Here is an 18,613-nt window from a genome sequence, read left to right as displayed (position 1 = left end):
CGCCGGAGCACACAAAGGCTTTGCGATCCAGTCGAGGCCTTGAAATCGCACTCGAGAGATGTTGAAACACAGGCTGACTCGCTCTGTTCTAGGGCGTCTCAACGAGTACCAGGTCATCGGGCGTCACCTGCCCACCGAGGCTAACCCGACCCCCAAGCTGTACCGCATGCGCATCTTCGCGCCCAACGATGTGGTCGCTAAGTCGCGGTTCTGGTACTTCCTGACCAAGCTCCGAAAGGTCAAGAAGGCCAACGGTGAGATCGTCAGCCTCAACGTGGTATGTAACCTTGCGCTGGGTTTTCGTGGCCGATAGTGCGCACAATGGTCGATTCCAGACAGCGCTGACAACCGATGCAGATCCACGAGAAGCGCCCTCTCAAGGTCAAGAACTTCGGTATCTGGATCCGCTACGACTCTCGCTCCGGTACCCACAACATGTACAAGGAGTTCCGTGAGCTGTCCAGAACCGACGCCGTTGAGGCTCTGTACCAGGACATGGCTGCCCGTCACCGTGCCCGTTTCGGCTCCATCCACGTACGTTCATCTGCACCGACTATTTCTTCTTCCTGAACCTGGTATACTGATAACCCCGCAGATTCTCAAAGTCGTTGAGATCGAGAAGGCCGACTCCATCCGCCGCCCCTACATCAAGCAGCTCCTCACCAAGAACCTCAAGTTCCCTCTGCCCCACCGCTCCGCCAAGCTTGCCGGAAAGAAGCTGTACGCCTACTCTCGCCCATCCACTTTCGCGTAAATGTGAGGTTTTGGGTTTTGGGGAACGAGACGTGTGGTTAAATGACTGTGTTATGGCCATAGCATGTTTGCAGGACAAAGACCGGACAGAGACAGAATATATGCCTAGTCCCCCAGCGTATGGGGAGGGAGGGTCTCGATGTCACTTTAGTCCTCTACAGCGAATCTCTCAAATATCATCTTAAAAAAACGGGGTTTTGTTATTCGGCAAGCACTGGCTGCAGCTCTCTCCGCCAGGGTGATCCACCCAATTCGTTCTAGTAAATCCTAAATCCTAAATCCTTGCCCTGATATTCCCAATAGACAAGCAGAAAAATTGGTCAAGCAGTATGAACTTAGCAAGGAGGCTAGAGAATCCCCTGTTATACATCGGGATGGGCACATACCTGCGGCATGGAGGTATCAGTTTCTGTAGTCTCCATAGTAGTTCCAGTTTTCTGGGATGATGTAATACACAGCAAGGACAATTTGCTGCTGAAGCATCATTTAATAAGAATATTATAATAATATAACTAGTTAATATCAACAATATTAATAATTATAAGACGGAATAATTCCTTTGCCAACTTTCGGATCGCAAGGGATGTGGAGCCGACATGCAGCCTACCAGATTGCGTCATGAGTAATCCTCCCCGGGAACTCAAAACATCCACCTTTGCCGGTCCTGTCCATTCTTTAAGACCTCCATTGAACTCTCGGTATCGCTGAACAGTCCATCCAACATGTTCGCCCGTCAATTCTTCAGGACCTGCCAGCCTGCGAAGCAGGTAAGTTCTCCTAAGCGCTTAAGTTCTCCCAAGCGCAGAGCAGCCCACAATGGCTGGCTCGCCCTCCGCAAAGTGTGCGTTGCTGACAAGCTGCAGAGCTTCCGCAAGTACTCGACCGAAGCCCCCAAGGGCAAGGCGAACCTGACCCCGATCTACCTCGCCGTTGGCGTGGCTGGTCTGGCTGTCGGTACCTACAGATACGCGGGCAGCGCAGCTGCTGAGGAGAAGCCCCGCGACAAGGTCTTCAAGGGCGGGGACCAGGGCTTCGTCGATCTGAAGCTCGCTGCCATTGAGGAGCTGAGCCCCAACACCAAGAAGTTCCGCTTCGAGTTCGAGGACAAGGATGCTGTCTCTGGCCTTCCTGTCACCTGTGAGTCGTTCAGTCCAGCATCAATTATCGAACAGGAAGCTCACAGATATCACCAGCTGCCTTGTTGACCAAGTACCAGCCGCCGGATGGATCCAAGCCCATCCTGCGTCCCTACACTCCCACCAACGATGAAGGTATTTGCCGATCCTTAAGAATCATAATCGGGAGCATTCGCTCACAATTGAACAGACATTCCGGGTTACCTCGAGCTCGTGGTCAAGCGCTATCCGAACGGCCCCATGTCCGAGCACCTGCACAGCATGAACGTTGGTCAGCGTCTGAACTTTAAGGGTCCCCTTCCCAAGTACCCTTGGGAGGCTAACAAGCACAACCACGTTGTCCTGCTTGCCGGTGGCACTGGTATCACTCCCATGTACCAGCTCGCCCGCCACATCTTCAAGAACCCCGAGGACAAGACCAAGGTCACCCTGGTGTTCGGTAACGTCAGTGAGCAGGACATCCTTCTGAAGAAGGAGTGGGAAGAGCTGGAGAACACCTACCCCCAGCGCTTCAAGGCCTTCTACCTCCTCGACAACCCCCCACCCGAGTGGACCGGCGGTAAGGGCTACATCACCAAGGAGCTCCTGAAGACCGTCATGCCTGAGCCCAAGGAGGAGAACATTAAGATCTTTGTCTGTGGTCCTCCTGCCATGTACAAGGCTCTGAGTGGGCCCAAGGTCAGCCCGAAGGACCAGGGTGAGCTGAGCGGTGCCCTGAAGGAGCTTGGATACAGCGCGGACCAGGTCTACAAGTTCTAAGCTCTGGAAGCCCCGCGTACAAAGATACAATGTCTCATTAGATTTTGGAGAAATCACGGCTTTTTAGCATATCTTCAATAGAAGCTGTAAACTGTTACCTGAAAACTCAGTATTGCTTATGGTCCATTGGTAGAGCGCGCATTAATTGATTATTACATAACATGTAAGAGAGGCGAACATTAGTTGTGTCGACATGACAGATTGCGGTGACACCAAGCATTCCCACCAGGCAATCATCGTCCCTATTACCTAGTAGTAGTAACCTTCCCAGAAAAACTGTCCAGAGAACGCTATCCCGAACAATCCAGTAAGTTGATGCCCCGAAGTTGCCCGCTTCCATCCTCAGAAATGAAGAAAAATCTGCTCGCCTTTTTCTGTTTAAGTATGGCTCCTGGTATGGAAATGAACAGCACGCGCAATATTGATAACCACAGCCATAAGTACCGATCCATCACTAATCCATAGCATCCCCATAATAACAATCACGATCTCCCGAAGCGACCACGACCACTTTGATGGTCTGGAACTTGTACGAAGCGCTTTATGTTCTACTTCGATCATGGGGTAGAGGAGGGAATGGCTTAAATTCCTCCACCGGAGATAGAAACCGGGACAGGAGTCACGGTCACGGTAGCAGCTGCAGTAGTCGCAGCTGCAGTAGTCGCAGCCGCAGTGGAACTGGAGCTGGCACTGGCGCTGCTGGAGCTGGCGCTGGCACTGCTGGAGCTGGCACTCGCGCTGCTGGAGCTGGCACTCGCGCTGCTGGAGCTGGCACTCGCGCTGCTGGAGCTGGCACTGGCACTGCTGGAGCTGGCGCTGGCACTGCTGGAGCTGGCGCTCGCACTGCTGGAGCTGGCACTGGCGCTGCTGGAGCTGGCACTCGCACTGCTGGAGCTGGCGCTCGCACTGCTGGAGCTGGCGCTTGAGCTGGCACTCGCGCTGGCACTCGCACTCGCGCTGGCACTGGCACTGGCGCTGACACTGGCGCTGACACTGGCACTGGCACTGAGACTGACACTGAGACTGACGCTGGCGCTGGGGCTGGCGGTGGAACTAGCACTGGCACTGGTAGTGGAACTGGCACTGGCACTTGTAGTTAAACTGGCACTGGCACTGGCACTGGTAGTGGGAATGGCGCTAGGAATAGAGCTGGAAGTAGTAGTCGCAGCAGCACTCGTCGAAGACAAAGGCGTAGTCGAAGGCTCAGGGAAAAGTTCCAAATTAGCCGCCTGGGCTAAGATGAGAGTGGCATCATCAAACTCTCCAGTACTCGGATCATATCTCGGATCAAACCCAATCTCCTTGACAGGAATGATTTCTCCGTTCCAGTTGATCAGGACATTGATGCACTTCGGGTCGGCGTACCAGAGACAATGGGCAGGAGCGAGGACGGAGCTTGCATTAAGAAGGAGACCTTCACACAAGAGGTCGGGGGGAGCGTCGCCCTGGATGATTTCGACCGAGTAGGGATTCGGGGGGTGGTGGTGGTGGTGGTGTTGTCGCTTGTATACGGCGCTGGGTCTGGCCAGTACAGAAGGAAGAAGGGCCAAGCTGAGAGGGAGCCAGGCGAAGATGGAGGACTTCATTTTTGTAGAGATTGCGTAGTAATAAAGTATTATCAAAAGAGATTTTGATATATGAGTTATTAAGCTTGTATGTAATATAGATTTATATAACGAACGTCTTTGGAATAGATGAAGTAGAGAGAAACAAAACTCGACACTCTGCTCTCAAGAAATCCATCCAGCAGAGGGGGGGGGGAAAGAAGAGCTATTAAATACCATTGTTAGATTAGTTATAAGAGTAATATCACGAGTAAAACAACAAAACAAAACTCAACGACACCGTTTCCCTTTCCCCCTCTCCCCTTCCCTTCGTTCCAGGATCATCTTCCATATTTCCTATTATCTGCTAACAGACAGTGCGCGTGTGGAAGAGAGAAAACTTTGGCGAGCAGCAATCAATGGAAGGGAAACCAGGAATTTTCATCCTCGAAGATTGATATCTGCCAATTAATTGTGGTAAGTCTCTCGGTATACGAAACCTCGTAGTTGGAGTTGGAGGTTGTTTTTGCGAAGTTGTACGGTTGCGGAAATTACGGGAATGTAGGAGCAGAGGACGTCAGAATGATAAAGCGCTTAGGCGTGTAAGAATTACCGAATAAGAGAGCAAGGGCTGTCGCGGGAAGACAGTATGTATGTAGTCGGCGATTTTAATCGACTGGTCGTGATGATTATGTGAAGAAAAGAAAAAAGAGCCGAAGTGATAATGTAGGTAGTAGTAAGTTAGAGTTCCCGAAAGCACTGACTAAATTTACTTTACTTAAGCTCCCGAAAGCGAGGCGCTCCCGCAGGATCCGTTCAGTCATGAATATAGATGGGATTGGATTCTACAGGTATGTATCAAAACGTTTACATCTTGACATCCAGGCTATTGCGGCCTACTTGTCTCTCATTTCTCTGTAGATGTATGTTCAGAAATGTTACGTAACTACTCGATTGACGGTGTACTACAAGGTATCGGACGAAACTAACGATTAATCTACCTAGGTATCTACGGTACAACCCAGAGCAGGACGGAAATGTATATAGCTAAACTATATTGACCAAGAAAAATTTCACTAATCATGTATCTGATTGCCCAACCAAAAAAGAGCAAAAGCCAATTTCTGTAATTAGAAGAATAGAGAGAAAGAAACGAGTCATTTATTTCATCCGGAAGAAAAGTGGAAGCATCATCTTATATACTTGTCATAACTAGTCGCCTATAGAGACGACGAGAGTTCGGAACTATATAAAAAGCTTAGAGTTCGTGGCAGACCTTGGACTTGTAGAATATTGTCAGCGCTCACGACTTCTGTGGAGACGAGCTGCAAACCTGCTGCAATCCGCTGCTTCTACTCCATACAGACCGGGTAGCAGCTGCAACGGAAGCTATCTAGATCCACCTGTACTGGTGTAGGATCAAAGCAACGGAGCTGGAGCCATGGAACGGTTGAGACAGCGTTCATTTCAGCTCCAGGCAGCTGTAATGTCAGGATAGAATAGCTGATAGATTTCGGTCACCTTTAATTCTCGAAGCAATCAAGATTTTATTCCCGTATCAAATGCTCCTTTAGAACCTTTGCTTCCGTGGTCCTAGATTTCCACAGATATCAAATAGCACGGAAGCATAGTCATGAGTTGAACCACCTGGGACTGCTTGCTTAAATCTAGCTCTAGGGGGTGAGGGGGCAGTTGAACCCATATTTATCTCCTACAGCATACAAAGAATTCTAGATTCTAGCGATCTAGTAGGTTCCATTCTGTATTTAGGATTCAAAGAACCTGCTGCGAACGGATAATAGACTGATTACCTAGCGTTCGCTTTGTGCGCCGACACGATGAGGAGACAACGAGATAAAAATCCAGGGCACGAGAGAAGTTTATATATTTCGGAATCGTTTCTTGCGCGAAACTAGATCGACTCACTACCAGGTAATTAATACTCTTATACCCTGTGAACGGCTTAGAAGCTAGTTCTCGGAAGCTTAACTACGTACCTAGTAGTTCCCAGCTTCCTCAAGGAAGTCGATTAAACTATAATACACGCTCCTAGACCTTCCAAAGTTATCTCCTACCCTTAAAACGAGACTACCTAACTCTTGTACCTTACGCTGTAGTCCTAAGAGTTTTATTTACTGCAGGTATATATGATTATAACGCGTGGGTGGCTAATAGTTACTAATGAGAGTCCATGTCAGGATAGTAAATATATATATAGCTAGTTACGATCAAGTTCGTTGCACATTATATTTCTAAATATTGACTGTTGCGGGACATGTAAGGTCCTTCCTCAGTTCAAGAAGAACTGGCACATTATTACAGTTGAGTTACTGCTATATATAGAGAGGGCGTGCTTAAAATTGGGTATCCGAATTAGTTAATTCCTCGCCGTTATCTAGGTAAGCTCTGCGGGAGGCACTGTACCACGGGCCGCGGGAACGAGCTTCACCAGAACGCTTGAGCCTAAACTATAGATCAGATGATTGTACATAGTTGTAGCATATCTAAGCGCAAACTCGTCGAGAGTCCCGTAGAACAGTGCATATGCCTCCAGCGACAGTTCTATCTAGCTAAAATCAGCTGGCTGATGTCGTTTACTTCCAGAGCGGGGTAAATCTGTCAGACGCGCATTGTGGCAGAACTGGTAAGTACTGTACGTACTTGGATTGCTCGGATCAGATCGCATAACTATGGCCGTCGTGCTGATCTAGCACTTGCACTCAGAGCTCGCTCTACGACAGCTCTCTAGGATCAGTTAGAGAGCCGGGTTCCGCTGTATGGGTATTGTAGTCGGGAGATCGAATTCGCTAGAGATGATCGAGCAGCATCCAGGCCCGGAGCTTACGTTGCGGGCAGCTTACAGTAAACATAGCTGTCCTAGAAGTTGAATCCGATTCAAGACCCTGCAATCAAAGTAGTTAATTTTGTACAGAGTCAACCTAATTAGATATATGCGGATCAGGAATTGCGCAATCAGGATCAGTGATGCTGGCTCGTGGGTATACGAAATTGAGAAGATAAGCAGATTGCAAGTATCTCGCACTTCCGGGGGCCAGCAGGTCAGCCGGGAGAGCGAGGCGAGTTCAGACGGAGCGGGGCGTGCACTGCCCGAGAGGTACCTACAGTAGTTGGTTAATTCATTAACTAATCGAGGTGCTAGCTGGGCGATACCCCACCATTGTTGGGGTGCGCGTCGCCATAGTCGCTTTGCGCCAACTCTGATCTTCGTCCACACCGATATAGGACGGAGGTAATATTTCTTGAGACTTGAGAACAGACCTGAGACTATCCTCCAAAGCAGAGAGAAAGTCTGATCTTGTGGTGGTTGGGCGGTAATCAGACGTAGGGTGTGGGAGTGGGCGAAGTGGCGGAGGACTGATAACTAACTAGCAGGTGGCTCGCTTGACGATTCTGCCCGCTCGTTGAGAGATCACTGGGGTCAGGGTAGAGCTTCTAGTGAGGTGTCGCCCGCCTCGAAAGTGAACCGATCATCTCGCTGTCGGGTCCATCGCAAACGATACAGCTAGGTATAGTTAACGAGTTAGTTAATGGTCGATGGTAGAGTGTCAAGCAGAAAGAGACGTCTTGGGGCAGACAGGCTTGAGAGCACCGACAACGTACACTGTGCTTTGCGCAAATAACCTTGTTAGAAGGGTGCCGTCGTGGTAATCATCCAAATAGCGGCTGCTCCCCGGACGATCCAGGTGGCCAGCGGGGGAACGGGTTGTGCGCTTCTGATCTGCCGCTGGAGCAGGCAATGCAGCATTCGCAAGGTTGCTCGTTAATTAGCTGGATGAGCCCTGGGGCTCATTAGCGCCTACGGGAGACGCTAGGGCCGTGGGCATGCTGGGCGAGGGCAGCACCGCCAGCATGCCCACGGTCGCCCCGGAGCTGGCAGGCTCTCCGGGCGTTGGGAGGGCCACTGGCTGGGGCGGCGTGCAGGACCTGCAGTACTAGGGGCACCCCCAGCGGCCCAATAAGGAGCGCCAGGCCAGCCAACATTGTCCTTGGTTTAGTTAATAATAATGATTAACTAACTAGTGATTTCTCTATTATTCACTCTCCCCAGGGGGCCGCCAGCAGGACGCGCGGGAAGTCACGGCACGCCATTCTAGGCCTAAAGCAGCGAACACCACAGGCAGCCTGGGCGGAGGAGAACCACCCCGTCGCTTTAACTATTTAGCGGCTTTCCCCCCCCCCCAAGCGAAAAATCTTCTCTTCCCCCCCTTCCTCTTCCCTTTCTCTCTTCCCTCGTTCCCCTCCCAGCTCAGCCACGGCTCTCGCACCCTTTCTCTTCTTTAACCAGAAACCCATCCATCCCCCATTCCTCTCCCGTCCGGCTCTCCGCGACATTCCTGGCGTATCTGACCACGCTTTTCCATCAACCATGTCGCGCAAGGAGGATTCCAAGGCGAAGGACGCCATTGTGACTGTCAATATCGATGATTTCACCCGCACTCGCGACAGCGTAAGTTCTAAGCCTACTTTTCCTGTCCCGTCTTTTTTCGTTTTTCCCCTCTGTCACCCAAGCACCTGTGTTCTGCTCTGCAGCACCCTTCCACAACAACCCTCTCCCCCCAACAGAACAAGAACAGAAGCTCCAACCACAGGCAGGCATAATTGCGATCTCCTCAAATTGAGGACTGCGCGTTTCCCGCAAAATCTGTATCTTGCTTCTACCTACCCTTAGCTCTCTCCATTCTGTTCCCTGGTAGCCACCCGGTGTTGTCAACATGAGCCGCGCCGCGTCCCCCAGACGCGTCGAGCTCTCTGCGCATGACTTCCTCTCCTCCCTCAACCACACCACCGAGCTGACCAGCGCCGTTACCTTGGCCATCCGCTCCCTGGCTGGCTCGCATACCGAAGAGCACATCCGTCTAACGCAGTCACAGGTCATCGTGAGTCTCGCGACGCTGCAGTCCGCTGTCTCGGACCTGTCGCGCGCTTACATCAACCATGCCAACACGGTCCTGAACCGTGGCCCTTCCAATCTTGACATTGGCGGCATCACCGGGGGAATCACCAGCAGCCTGCTGGAGAATGGCCTCCTAGGTGGTGGCCGTCACGCCAGCCCTGGCGCCAAGTCAGAGGTCGGCGAGAAGAAGAAGCGCAAGCGTGCTCCTCATGACCCCAACGCTCCCAAGCGTGCTTTGACTCCGTACTTTCTCTACATGCAGCACAACCGCGCCCAGATTGCTTCGGAACTGGGCAGCAATGCCCGGCCCAAGGAAGTCGCTGACGAAGGCACTCGCCGTTGGTCCGAAATGCCCGATGCACAGAAGGAGGTATGTGATGCTTGCTCTAGCCACCACCTTGATTTGTCTTGATATTAACGTTCTGTTCTCAGGTCTGGAAGAAGCTGTATGCCGACAACCTGGCTGTCTACAAGGAGAAGATGAAGGCCTACAAGGCCGGCCTCCCTGTCCCTGAAGATGACAGTGCCAAGGCTGCCAACCAGCTCCAGCAGGATGTTGCCGCTGGTGCTGAACCTTCTGTTGAAGAGTCCGAGGAGTCCGAGCAGGAAGAAGAGGAAGAAGAAGACGAAGACGAGGAGGAGGAGTCCTCCCCAGAGCCCGTGAAGGAACCCACTCCTCCCCGTAGTGGTAAGCGCCGCCGCACGGGTGAGAACATCAAGCCCGTCGCTTCTCCCGTCAGCAAAAAGGCTTCTCCCGAGAAGAAGCCCAAGAGAGGCGCTGCCATTGCTGCTCAGAAAAAGGAAGAGAAGGAGACGCCCAAGGAGACGCCTACTGGCCGCAAATCCATCGGCGGAGCCGCTGACAACAAGCGGGGCAAGAAGAAGCGCAAGAGCGAGGCTGCCGACGAGTAAGCCATAGCTGGTCTATGTGATCTGTATATTCTTGTCTCTTTCCGGCGTGTTTGTCTACGGGTGTCTTAGAAATATGACCCGTCCTGTCCCCTTGGGGAGTTGTGTTTATATGTTGCGGGCGATGATCTTGAAAAGCTGATCTCGGTGGGCTCGGACGGTCTTGGGCGTCTTTTCGCTTTTCTGCACGAAGTTGTCAGTGAATCTGGATTGGACCATCTGCAGCGTTTTACGGGGGTTTTGTCTCAAGCGTTTTGTCTGGTATACAGTTGTTTGCTAGGTTGGGTAACGCGAATGCAAAAAAGCATTGCTGACGAATTGAATCCCGTAGTTAACTAACTCTTTTATCGACTACGTAGTTCCCTGTAGTCGCAGGACTTAACGTTCCTCGGATATTGTAGGACTGTCTTATGACATACACAATTCAATGGTAGAATGCGCGAGCTGACTTTTCTGCTGTTTTCTGATTGCATTGTCTGACGATGCCCCAGCAGAAACTACGTACTTAGTTAGCGTGCGGGGCCATTAAAGCGCGGAAACGCGAAGATCGCAGTCGCGTTGCTAGTCATAATTTATATAATTAGTAGCATATCGACTATTGCTATTTGTCTTGGAATAACATAATAATATAAACTTGCAATAATATAGAGGAATAGATATATACCTAATTGTCGTCGGGATCCGGCGACGGCCCGCGGACCTTATCAGCTCCCCAGCATTTAGTTAGTTACCCCACCATCCACGCCGATAATCAAATCCATCGCGGCTGGCCAATTTTCCTGATGCTTCGACCCCAGGTTTGAGCCTAAGTTGCGGGATGACTTGATACCTTGCATCTAACACCTCTCTTCTTTCTTTCCATCTTATATCTCCTTCCTTCTCCCCGCATTGAGGCTGCGGTACAATCATCACTCCGGGCGCTTATCAGCATCCAGTCTGGCGGTCCGTGTCGTTCTGAAAACGTCTAGATCACAGAGCTCTGTGCGTTTTAGAAACGTTCACGATGCAGCTTATTCCGAAAGAGGTACGTCTCTATGATTACTAGTGACCGTGTGAGAAACGGATTGGGCTCAATGGCCGGCGAATTGAATCGTCGTCTTGCACTCCTGAGTCATCGCTAGATGCCTGCTATGAATGGAGTTGATATGGCTTGCTATGTGAGATAGATGAGACTAACCAACACTGCAACCGTCTAGCTTGACAAGCTCGTCATCACCCAGCTGGGATTTCTGGCACAACGTCGTCTGGCACGCGGTGTTCGACTGAATCATGCTGAAGCTACCGTATGTGATTCTCCAGTCTTATCGGGGTGTATTCCAGATCCCCGTACCAAACCGCAAACTCTCATATGATATGATGGATGTGCTGATTATCAAGTAGGCTTTGATTTCTGCCAATCTACAGGAGGTAAAGCTCTCTTCTCCTTCCCTATGCATGCTATATCCCATGATAGAAATGAATAGGAGATCCACTAAAAACTTCTAGCTTATCCGCGATGGAAACCATACCGTCGCAGACCTAATGTCCACAGGAAAGACCATGCTTGGTCGCCGCCACGTTCTTCCCTCAGTCGTGTCTTCTCTGGTTGAGCTCCAGGTCGAAGGCACATTCACCACGGGAACGTATCTAGTCACGGTGCACCATCCCATCAGCACTGATGACGGGGATCTGGAAAAGGCGCTGTATGGTAGCTTTCTGCCAATTCCTCCAAAGGAAGCGTTTCCGGATATCGATCCTAGTGATTATGAGCCGGAAAAGATGCCGGGTGCTGTGATTCCGGTGAAGAATAAGAGGGTGGTCTTGAACGAGGGAAGGAAGAGGATTAAACTGAAGGTTATGAGTAAGGGAGACCGACCGATTCAGGTTGGATCCCATTTCCACTTCATTGAGACCAATCCAGAACTACACTTTGACCGGATCAAGGCCTATGGATATAGGCTGGATATACCAGCTGGTACTTCGGTCCGTTTTGAGCCCGGAGACACCAAGACCGTGACGCTGGTGGAAATCGGCGGAAACAAGATCATCTGCGGTGGAAATTTCCTAGCGTCAGGGCAGATCGACCTGGGCCGAGCCGATGAGATCGTGAAGCGCCTCCAGTCGGAGGGTTTTGCACATGTTCCTGACCCTACTGCCGACAGCTCGTTGATTGAACCGTTCTCTATGGAGCGCGAAGCATATGCACGCATGTTCGGCCCCACTACGGGAGACTTGATCAGACTGGGATCTACTGACCTTTGGATCAAAATCGAAGAGGACCATACAGTCTACGGTGATGAGTGCACATTTGGCGGAGGCAAGACTCTGCGAGAAGGAATGGGCCAGGCAACGGGAAGATCTGCGGTCGAATGTCCAGACACCGTCATTACCAATGCAGTGATTGTCGACTGGTCCGGAATCTATAAGGCTGATATCGGAATAAAGGATGGCAATATCGTGGGTATTGGCAAGGCTGGAAATCCTGATACAATGGACGGCGTCCATCCTGGTTTGATTGTTGGTTCCTCTACCGATGTTATTGCTGGAGAGAACAAGATCGTGACTGCTGGTGGTTTCGACACGCATATCCACTTTATTTGCCCTCAGCAGGTGGATGAAGCGCTTTCCTCTGGTATTACGACGATGCTGGGAGGTGGAACCGGCCCAAGCACCGGTTCGAATGCCACCACTTGCACGCCAGGGCCCGTCCATATGCGTCAAATGATCCAAGCATGCGACAACCTACCAATGAACATTGGTATCACCGGAAAAGGCAACGACAGCGGAAAGATCAGTATCGAGGAGCAGTGTCGTGCTGGTGCGGCTGGACTGAAACTACACGAAGACTGGGGCTCTACTCCTGCGGCCATTGATACCTGTCTCGACGTCTGCGAGAAATACGACGTCCAGTGCATGATTCACACGGATACTTTGAACGAGTCCGGGTTCGTGGAGCAAACCATCAAGTCTTTCAAGAACCGTACGATCCACACTTACCACACAGAAGGCGCTGGTGGAGGACACGCCCCCGACATTATATCTGTCGTGGAACACCCGAATGTACTTCCCAGTAGCACAAACCCCACTCGTCCTTTCACTTTGAACACGCTTGATGAGCATCTCGATATGTTGATGGTCTGCCACCATCTGTCGAAGAATATTCCCGAAGATGTCGCTTTCGCCGAAAGTCGCATCCGCGCCGAGACAATCGCTGCGGAAGACGTGCTCCACGACCTCGGTGCCATCAGCATGATGTCCTCTGACTCGCAGGCCATGGGTCGCTGCGGTGAAGTTATCCTACGAACTTGGAACACAGCCCACAAGAACAAGGTCCAACGCGGTCCGCTGAAGGAAGACGAGGGGACCGGCGCGGACAACTTCCGCGTCAAGAGGTACATCAGCAAGTACACCATCAACCCAGCCATCGCGCAGGGCATGTCCCATGTCATCGGAAGTGTCGAAGTAGGCAAGGTGGCCGACCTGGTGGTGTGGAACCCGAGCACATTTGGAACTAAGCCTGCTATGGTCTTGAAGAGTGGAATGATTGCAGTCGCGCAGATGGTATGTATAGCTATATTTCAACACAGCCACTTAACCCTCATACCTCTTTTTTATATATTTTCTTTGGCACAGAAACTAAAAAGAATTAATTGCAGGGCGATCCCAACGCATCCATCCCGACCGTCGAGCCAATTATCATGAGACCACAATTCGGAGTAAGTTTGCACACTTCCATTTCACCCAATTCTAACAACCAATACAACCTGCAATACAATACAACACAATATATTCCTAACTCATGAATAAACAGGCCCTCCTCCCCAGCACATCCATCATGTTCGTCTCTCAAGCCTCCATCGATCTCGGCATCATAGAATCATACCACCTGAAGAAACGCGTCGAAGCCGTCAAGAACTGCAGAGACATTAGCAAGAAAGATATGAAATATAACGATACAATGCCAAAAATGAAGGTTGATCCAGAGAGATATGTAAGATTCACCCCATACTATAGTTACCCTGAACTTTTATTTCTTCATCTGGGAGTTAGTTCGTTTGAAGGGGATGTTAAAGAACCGCGCTGACTTTTTTTTCACCAGACCGTTGAAGCGGACGGCATGCTCTGTGAAGCGGAACCGGCGTCTTCGTTGCCTCTTACGCAGCAGTATTATGTGTATTGATGATGGAGGAGCTATGTTAATTTCGGAAGGGTTGGTTGATTGTTTTTGCTAAAAAGGGGCCCCAAGGGGGAAGGGACAGAACAAGAAGACATGATTCACACAACCTGTTTTTGTCACTCTAGTATAGTATAGTATGCTTATATACATACTGACGGGATAAAAAGTCTCGGTCAATTCAATTCTATTTTCATTATCATAGTTTTTGTCATTTTCCAATTATTAACTAGTTAGGTAGTTAGCATGTATAATCCGTCCGTCCTGAGCTAAGCGTCTAGTTACATATCCATAACCAAGTAGTGTAATGCACAAGTTCTAAAATAGAACACTCTTCAAGAAACCAGAATCAGACTGAACTGAAATAGACTAAAGCTCTTGTTCCTCCTCCGTATGATTATTCCCCGCAGATAGCAACGATACATCGCTCCAGCTCCCGCTTCGTGCGGCGTGGTATGCACGGATCCGGTTACGGATTGAAGGGTCAGGGAGGCGTTTGCGTTTGTTATTCCCGTTGCTGCCGTTGGTGATTCTGTTGTTGTTGCTATCGTTGATATTGGGTGTGGTCTGGGGAGTGCTGTCTGGTGGTGGAGGAGGTGGTGGTGGTTGTTCTTGAGAATCGAAGGCTGATTCGGACATGGACATGGAGAGGGAGATGGAGAGAGTGCTTGTTTGAGAATATGGAAGATCTGCATCTGCATCTGCATCTACGTCTGTGTCGATAGGGTCGATAGGTGCGATGTTATTTACATCGGTTATAGATGGGTCCTCTGTGACTAGAAAAGGGGTATCAGGATCCGAGACGTCTGAGGCCTCATCTGACGATGGTTCTTCAGCGTGATATAGATCTTCTTCCTCTGTTGGCCACCAGGTGGGAAGAGGTTCGTTGTGAAAGTGCCATTTCCCTTGTCTTCGAAGTTCTTCGATCTTGTACCACGTCCGCCGGATGCTGTTGCGATGTTTGCGGGCTTTTTCGGTTCGTTCGGGGATAGGGGGAGGTTCGTGGTTCATGCTGGGACTGTGATGCTCTGATGTTGGGGCTGCGCTTTTCTGTAGAGAGGTGGTGGTTGAATTTGAGGGTTGGGCATCATTCCGGGTGTGAGATGAATCTGAAGACGGTCCCGTAGGAAGTTGGCGGGTGTGTGTCTTTGGAACTCTGTCATGTTCAGTAGGACCCGTTGCAGGTTGAGAAAAGAGCGCGTGGGATATTTGGCTTGACTGCTCGCTGGACTGCTGGCTCGGTTGCGTAGATGAGCTAATATCCTGCATCTGCTGTTGTGGTCGTTGCTGTTCTGATAGGAATTTGTACATGTACTCATCATGCGAGAAGATATCTCCGGAACACAGGTGGCCAAATAGTCTCGCCATAGAGACGTCCTCGCTCCAGGTTTCAGGGTCAACCGTGCATGGATAAATGTCTTTTGGCCTGAAGGCTGCAATCAACTCACACAGCTCTGCGTATGAAGAATGCCGTGAATAAGGAAACGTCTGGTTCGTTGTTAGTAATGCTTTGATCTCTTTGACTGCTATGGCCGGATCCTGACTATACTTACTATTTTTCTGGGTAGCTGACGCTTTGATTCTGTACGGCCACCAGCAGCCCTTTCTTTATCCTCATATTGGTTACTACCTGTGGTATCAAGTGACTGGCCACGGCTGAGGACATCGACAAGTCTTTGGAGCGAAATGTCATTCTCATCCTTGAGTCCATACCTATCGAGTGATAAAGTTTTCTTCTTTGACCTGAAAGCTTCGATTAGAGCTCCCTTTGTCCGCGTGAGAATATTAGGGTCATGTATATGCTGCAGGCATAATTTCTCGAGCTGCTCAACAGATGATTCATCTGGCAGCTCTAGTTCGTGGCTTTGGTATAGATCCCCTCCACCGCCGCCAGCGCCCACCTCGGGCACTTCTACATCGTCACTTCGGGTAACTATTGGTGTGATATAGACCGCTCTTCCAGAAGCGATCACGGGACAGAACATTCCTGGCTCGCAGCTATGGATCCGACAACTCTCATCACCAGTCAGACAGCCTGGAGAGAAATTGTTTCCCAGTTCAAATCCGCAAAGAAAAGCTGCCTCAGGGACCTTTCCATCATTCCGTGGATGAAGTGACTGGTAAAGCCTTCTTTGGTATCGGTCCACATGAATCTGATAGAAGTTAAGTGGGTTGCTCTAGAAAGCCGGTAGAAGCATACCTTTGAATTGAGCGCCGCGGATAACGCGAGCCACACATCTTCGTAGCCAAAAGTCCAGGCTCGCAGGTAGAAGACGGTGTCGTCTGGATACGCATAAACCTTGTCTAAGAGTTCCTTAATGCCTTCCGCTTTGGATGGAAAGCTACGGTAAACATCAGATTTGATAGCGAAGGTCGTGTCGAGGTAGACCTTGTTGAGCCGCTTGTTTCCAAGAGTATACGGGATGAGCACGGGGTGCCTGATCAGACTGTTGACCCACCACGTTTCAGCTATTTCAATTAGCTTTGAATAACAACTCTTACAGTTGGCTACAGTTGCCTGGGAAATACAGGGTGTAACCAGGAGTGGAGGACGTACCGCGAATATCGCCCGTATAAAGAACTGCTTTGCCGTCGCCTTCGATGAGGAACATCACCGCCCCTAGACAATGGTTTGCATCCAGCAGAGTAACTCGGATTCGTAACCTAGGCGTCAACTCGATTTCCGTTGGCGTATTCAATGGAATAGGTCGCTTTACTAGTTTAGCACATGCGGCCATTCTCTCCGGCGTGCCAACTCACCAGCAGTTTCGCTAAGTGATTGTAGTGCTGTTTCCGGGACTCCAGAATGCCCTTGCTAAAGTTCATGCGGTGAGGATATTTCTCGATACGAAGAAGTAACTTTATGGAATATCAGTTAGCAATAAAATCCAACCAACCAAGGGGATGATAACGGTGGTTCTTCATCAGACACCAAGGCGTCAGAGACGGTATGGACCTATTCCAGCACGACAACATGATTGCATCTAGATTAAATAAACGGGACAAAGAATATACCTCTCTGGTAGCCGCTGAGCAGTAGATAAACGGAGACCGCAAGGACTCCAGTCCCTGGAGATGATCGCTATGGACATGGCTCAGAAAGCATGCCAACGGGGATGGTCTATCTGGATTCTTGCGGAAATAATCGACTTTGATTCTTAGCTACCATATCGAAACTCGACGCAGATACAAAGACATACTTCTGATAAAAGGGAACTCTGACGGGTCGTTGTTAGTCCACTACGGATGTATGGCGTTCCTGGCCGGATCATACCTTCAACGATGCCATCGAAGGTTGACATCCTGACGTCGACGCATCGGATCTACAGGCGCGCTGGTCGGGACCATGGCCATGAGGATGACTCTGGGCTGGATGAGTGGCTTTTGCAGCTCGATGGCCAGCCTGTAAAGAAGTCCCACGGCTTTTTCGCCGGGCGAGATCGCAGGGTGCCACGTGACTCATAGATCTCGCAGATGGCGAACGAATTATCGATTAATTAATCAAGCAATTAAGCAATCAATTCCAGAAGGCAAAAAAAGCAGAGCAGAGGACCAATGAGTCCTGTCTTATTATTTTCTCGACGATCAGAGAGCAGCCAGTGAAGGCTCGAACAGCAGATGGATTGGTGGACACGAGGCTCCTCCAGCTTACAGGTCACCGATCCTTTTTCCAGGGCGTTTTCCCAGGTCGGGTTCTCAGCGCGAGACCATTGACGCTGAAGACCGTTGTCGGCCACCATGGAGGCTCCACGATGAGGGCGTGGACGAAGTTACTACAGCTTGCAGGGTCAGGATAGGCGGGATACACTGCAGCAGTGCTGGCGACCAAGTGGCCGTGTCGCTGTGATTAGCCGGCGGCTTCACCGTCTGCTTGTCTGCATGTCCAACACTCTCCACCCCAGCCCTGCAGAAAGACGAGCGAAAAAACAAAAAGAAAAGAAGATGTAACTTGTCACTGCCCGCAGCACGCTGTGTTGGTCACTTGCTCGTAGTTGTGGCCACTGAGCTCACATCGTCCTGCCCACCCGGTGCCTTAAAAAGACCCTGCGTCGCTGCTTGTTGTTTCTTTCTCTGCGTCCTTGTCCGCTGGGCCATTCGCTCTTCTGTTCTGAACAATCTCCCTTCACCACGATGCGCAGTTGAGTCGCCTTGTCTCGTCTCGGATTCTCCAACTCAGCGACCAGCCCGAAGTTTGGGCCACCACCAGCTTAGTCGTTTGGACAGCGCAGCGATCGCGTGTACGGTAGATTTTTGAGGGAATAGGCAGCATTGAGAGAAGAGATTCTACAGGTAACTACTGGCTATGATGATGATTTTTATTATTATTACTATTCTTACACATGGAACGAAGCAGCGACAGTCATCCCAGACGAAACGCTAACCAACCGGTGCGAAAGGAAGTGTTCCTGGAGCTAAACGCCTTGCCGTCTCACATCCTTGCCTG

At 50.4% G+C, this 18,613-nt stretch overlaps 5 protein-coding genes across 5 annotated transcripts; 4 read left to right on the top strand and 1 right to left on the bottom strand.

Annotated features, from left to right (window-relative positions):
- Nucleotides 1-58: 58 nt before the first annotated feature.
- Nucleotides 59-754, top strand: C8Q69DRAFT_506003 (ribosomal L18ae/LX protein domain-containing protein; the record flags this gene model as incomplete). The annotated part of the gene is made up of 3 exons (XM_028632759.1): nucleotides 59-277; nucleotides 358-534; nucleotides 596-754. The coding sequence occupies 3 exons, from the start codon at nucleotides 59-61 to the stop codon at nucleotides 752-754; spliced, it is 555 nt and encodes a 184-aa protein (XP_028486780.1).
- Nucleotides 755-1,316: 562 nt separating this feature from the next.
- Nucleotides 1,317-2,752, top strand: C8Q69DRAFT_462459 (NADH-cytochrome b5 reductase). The gene is made up of 4 exons (XM_028630318.1): nucleotides 1,317-1,520; nucleotides 1,617-1,890; nucleotides 1,947-2,024; nucleotides 2,080-2,752. The coding sequence occupies exons 1-4, from the start codon at nucleotides 1,476-1,478 to the stop codon at nucleotides 2,646-2,648; spliced, it is 966 nt and encodes a 321-aa protein (XP_028486779.1). The 5' UTR covers nucleotides 1,317-1,475; the 3' UTR covers nucleotides 2,649-2,752.
- Nucleotides 2,753-8,403: 5,651 nt separating this feature from the next.
- Nucleotides 8,404-10,408, top strand: C8Q69DRAFT_216893 (putative HMG box protein). Its single transcript, XM_028626254.1, has 3 exons — nucleotides 8,404-8,660; nucleotides 9,085-9,477; nucleotides 9,540-10,408. Exons 1-3 carry the CDS (start codon nucleotides 8,580-8,582, stop codon nucleotides 10,017-10,019), a joined length of 954 nt encoding a protein of 317 aa, XP_028486778.1. The 5' UTR covers nucleotides 8,404-8,579; the 3' UTR covers nucleotides 10,020-10,408.
- Nucleotides 10,409-10,631: 223 nt separating this feature from the next.
- On the top strand, nucleotides 10,632-14,372 carry C8Q69DRAFT_462449 (putative urease). The gene is made up of 7 exons (XM_028630317.1): nucleotides 10,632-11,040; nucleotides 11,213-11,299; nucleotides 11,397-11,423; nucleotides 11,502-13,556; nucleotides 13,652-13,711; nucleotides 13,807-13,986; nucleotides 14,095-14,372. Exons 1-7 carry the CDS (start codon nucleotides 11,020-11,022, stop codon nucleotides 14,173-14,175), a joined length of 2,511 nt encoding a protein of 836 aa, XP_028486777.1. The 5' UTR covers nucleotides 10,632-11,019; the 3' UTR covers nucleotides 14,176-14,372.
- C8Q69DRAFT_462445 (DNA repair protein) lies at nucleotides 14,373-17,697 on the bottom strand. Its single transcript, XM_028630316.1, has 8 exons — nucleotides 17,444-17,697; nucleotides 17,370-17,387; nucleotides 17,185-17,318; nucleotides 16,930-17,028; nucleotides 16,727-16,880; nucleotides 16,370-16,638; nucleotides 15,723-16,322; nucleotides 14,373-15,657 (listed from the first exon to the last, which is right to left on the bottom strand). The coding sequence occupies exons 1-8, from the start codon at nucleotides 17,469-17,471 to the stop codon at nucleotides 14,539-14,541; spliced, it is 2,421 nt and encodes an 806-aa protein (XP_028486776.1). The 5' UTR covers nucleotides 17,472-17,697; the 3' UTR covers nucleotides 14,373-14,538.
- Between the last annotated feature and the right edge of the window lie 916 nt (nucleotides 17,698-18,613).

Source organism: Paecilomyces variotii (genome assembly GCF_004022145.1).
Source record: "Paecilomyces variotii strain CBS 101075 chromosome Unknown C8Q69scaffold_3, whole genome shotgun sequence".
Lineage (NCBI taxonomy): Eukaryota > Fungi > Ascomycota > Eurotiomycetes > Eurotiales > Thermoascaceae > Paecilomyces > Paecilomyces variotii.
This window is presented reverse-complemented; position numbering and strand designations above follow the sequence as displayed.

Excerpts from the sequence above, each read along its gene's own strand:
- C8Q69DRAFT_462459 (XM_028630318.1), top strand. The coding sequence starts at position 1,476 with ATGTTCGCCCGTCAATTCTTCAGGACCTGCCAGCCTGCGAAGCAG. Across the intron at positions 1,891-1,946 it reads CTCTGGCCTTCCTGTCACCT|CTGCCTTGTTGACCAAGTAC; the intron begins GTGAGTCGTTCA and ends AGATATCACCAG. Across the intron at positions 2,025-2,079 it reads CACTCCCACCAACGATGAAG|ACATTCCGGGTTACCTCGAG; the intron begins GTATTTGCCGAT and ends ACAATTGAACAG.
- C8Q69DRAFT_216893 (XM_028626254.1), top strand. The coding sequence starts at position 8,580 with ATGTCGCGCAAGGAGGATTCCAAGGCGAAGGACGCCATTGTGACTGTC. Across the intron at positions 8,661-9,084 it reads TCACCCGCACTCGCGACAGC|GTCATCGTGAGTCTCGCGAC; the intron begins GTAAGTTCTAAG and ends ACGCAGTCACAG. Across the intron at positions 9,478-9,539 it reads TGCCCGATGCACAGAAGGAG|GTCTGGAAGAAGCTGTATGC; the intron begins GTATGTGATGCT and ends TTCTGTTCTCAG.
- C8Q69DRAFT_462449 (XM_028630317.1), top strand. The coding sequence starts at position 11,020 with ATGCAGCTTATTCCGAAAGAG. Across the intron at positions 11,300-11,396 it reads TGAATCATGCTGAAGCTACC|GCTTTGATTTCTGCCAATCT; the intron begins GTATGTGATTCT and ends ATTATCAAGTAG. Across the intron at positions 13,557-13,651 it reads TGATTGCAGTCGCGCAGATG|GGCGATCCCAACGCATCCAT; the intron begins GTATGTATAGCT and ends AATTAATTGCAG.
- C8Q69DRAFT_462445 (XM_028630316.1), bottom strand. The coding sequence starts at position 17,471 with ATGTCAACCTTCGATGGCATCGTTGAAG. Across the intron at positions 16,639-16,726 it reads TTATACGGGCGATATTCGCG|CTGAAACGTGGTGGGTCAAC; the intron begins GTACGTCCTCCA and ends TAATTGAAATAG. Across the intron at positions 15,658-15,722 it reads GTCAGCTACCCAGAAAAATA|ACGTTTCCTTATTCACGGCA; the intron begins GTAAGTATAGTC and ends ACAACGAACCAG.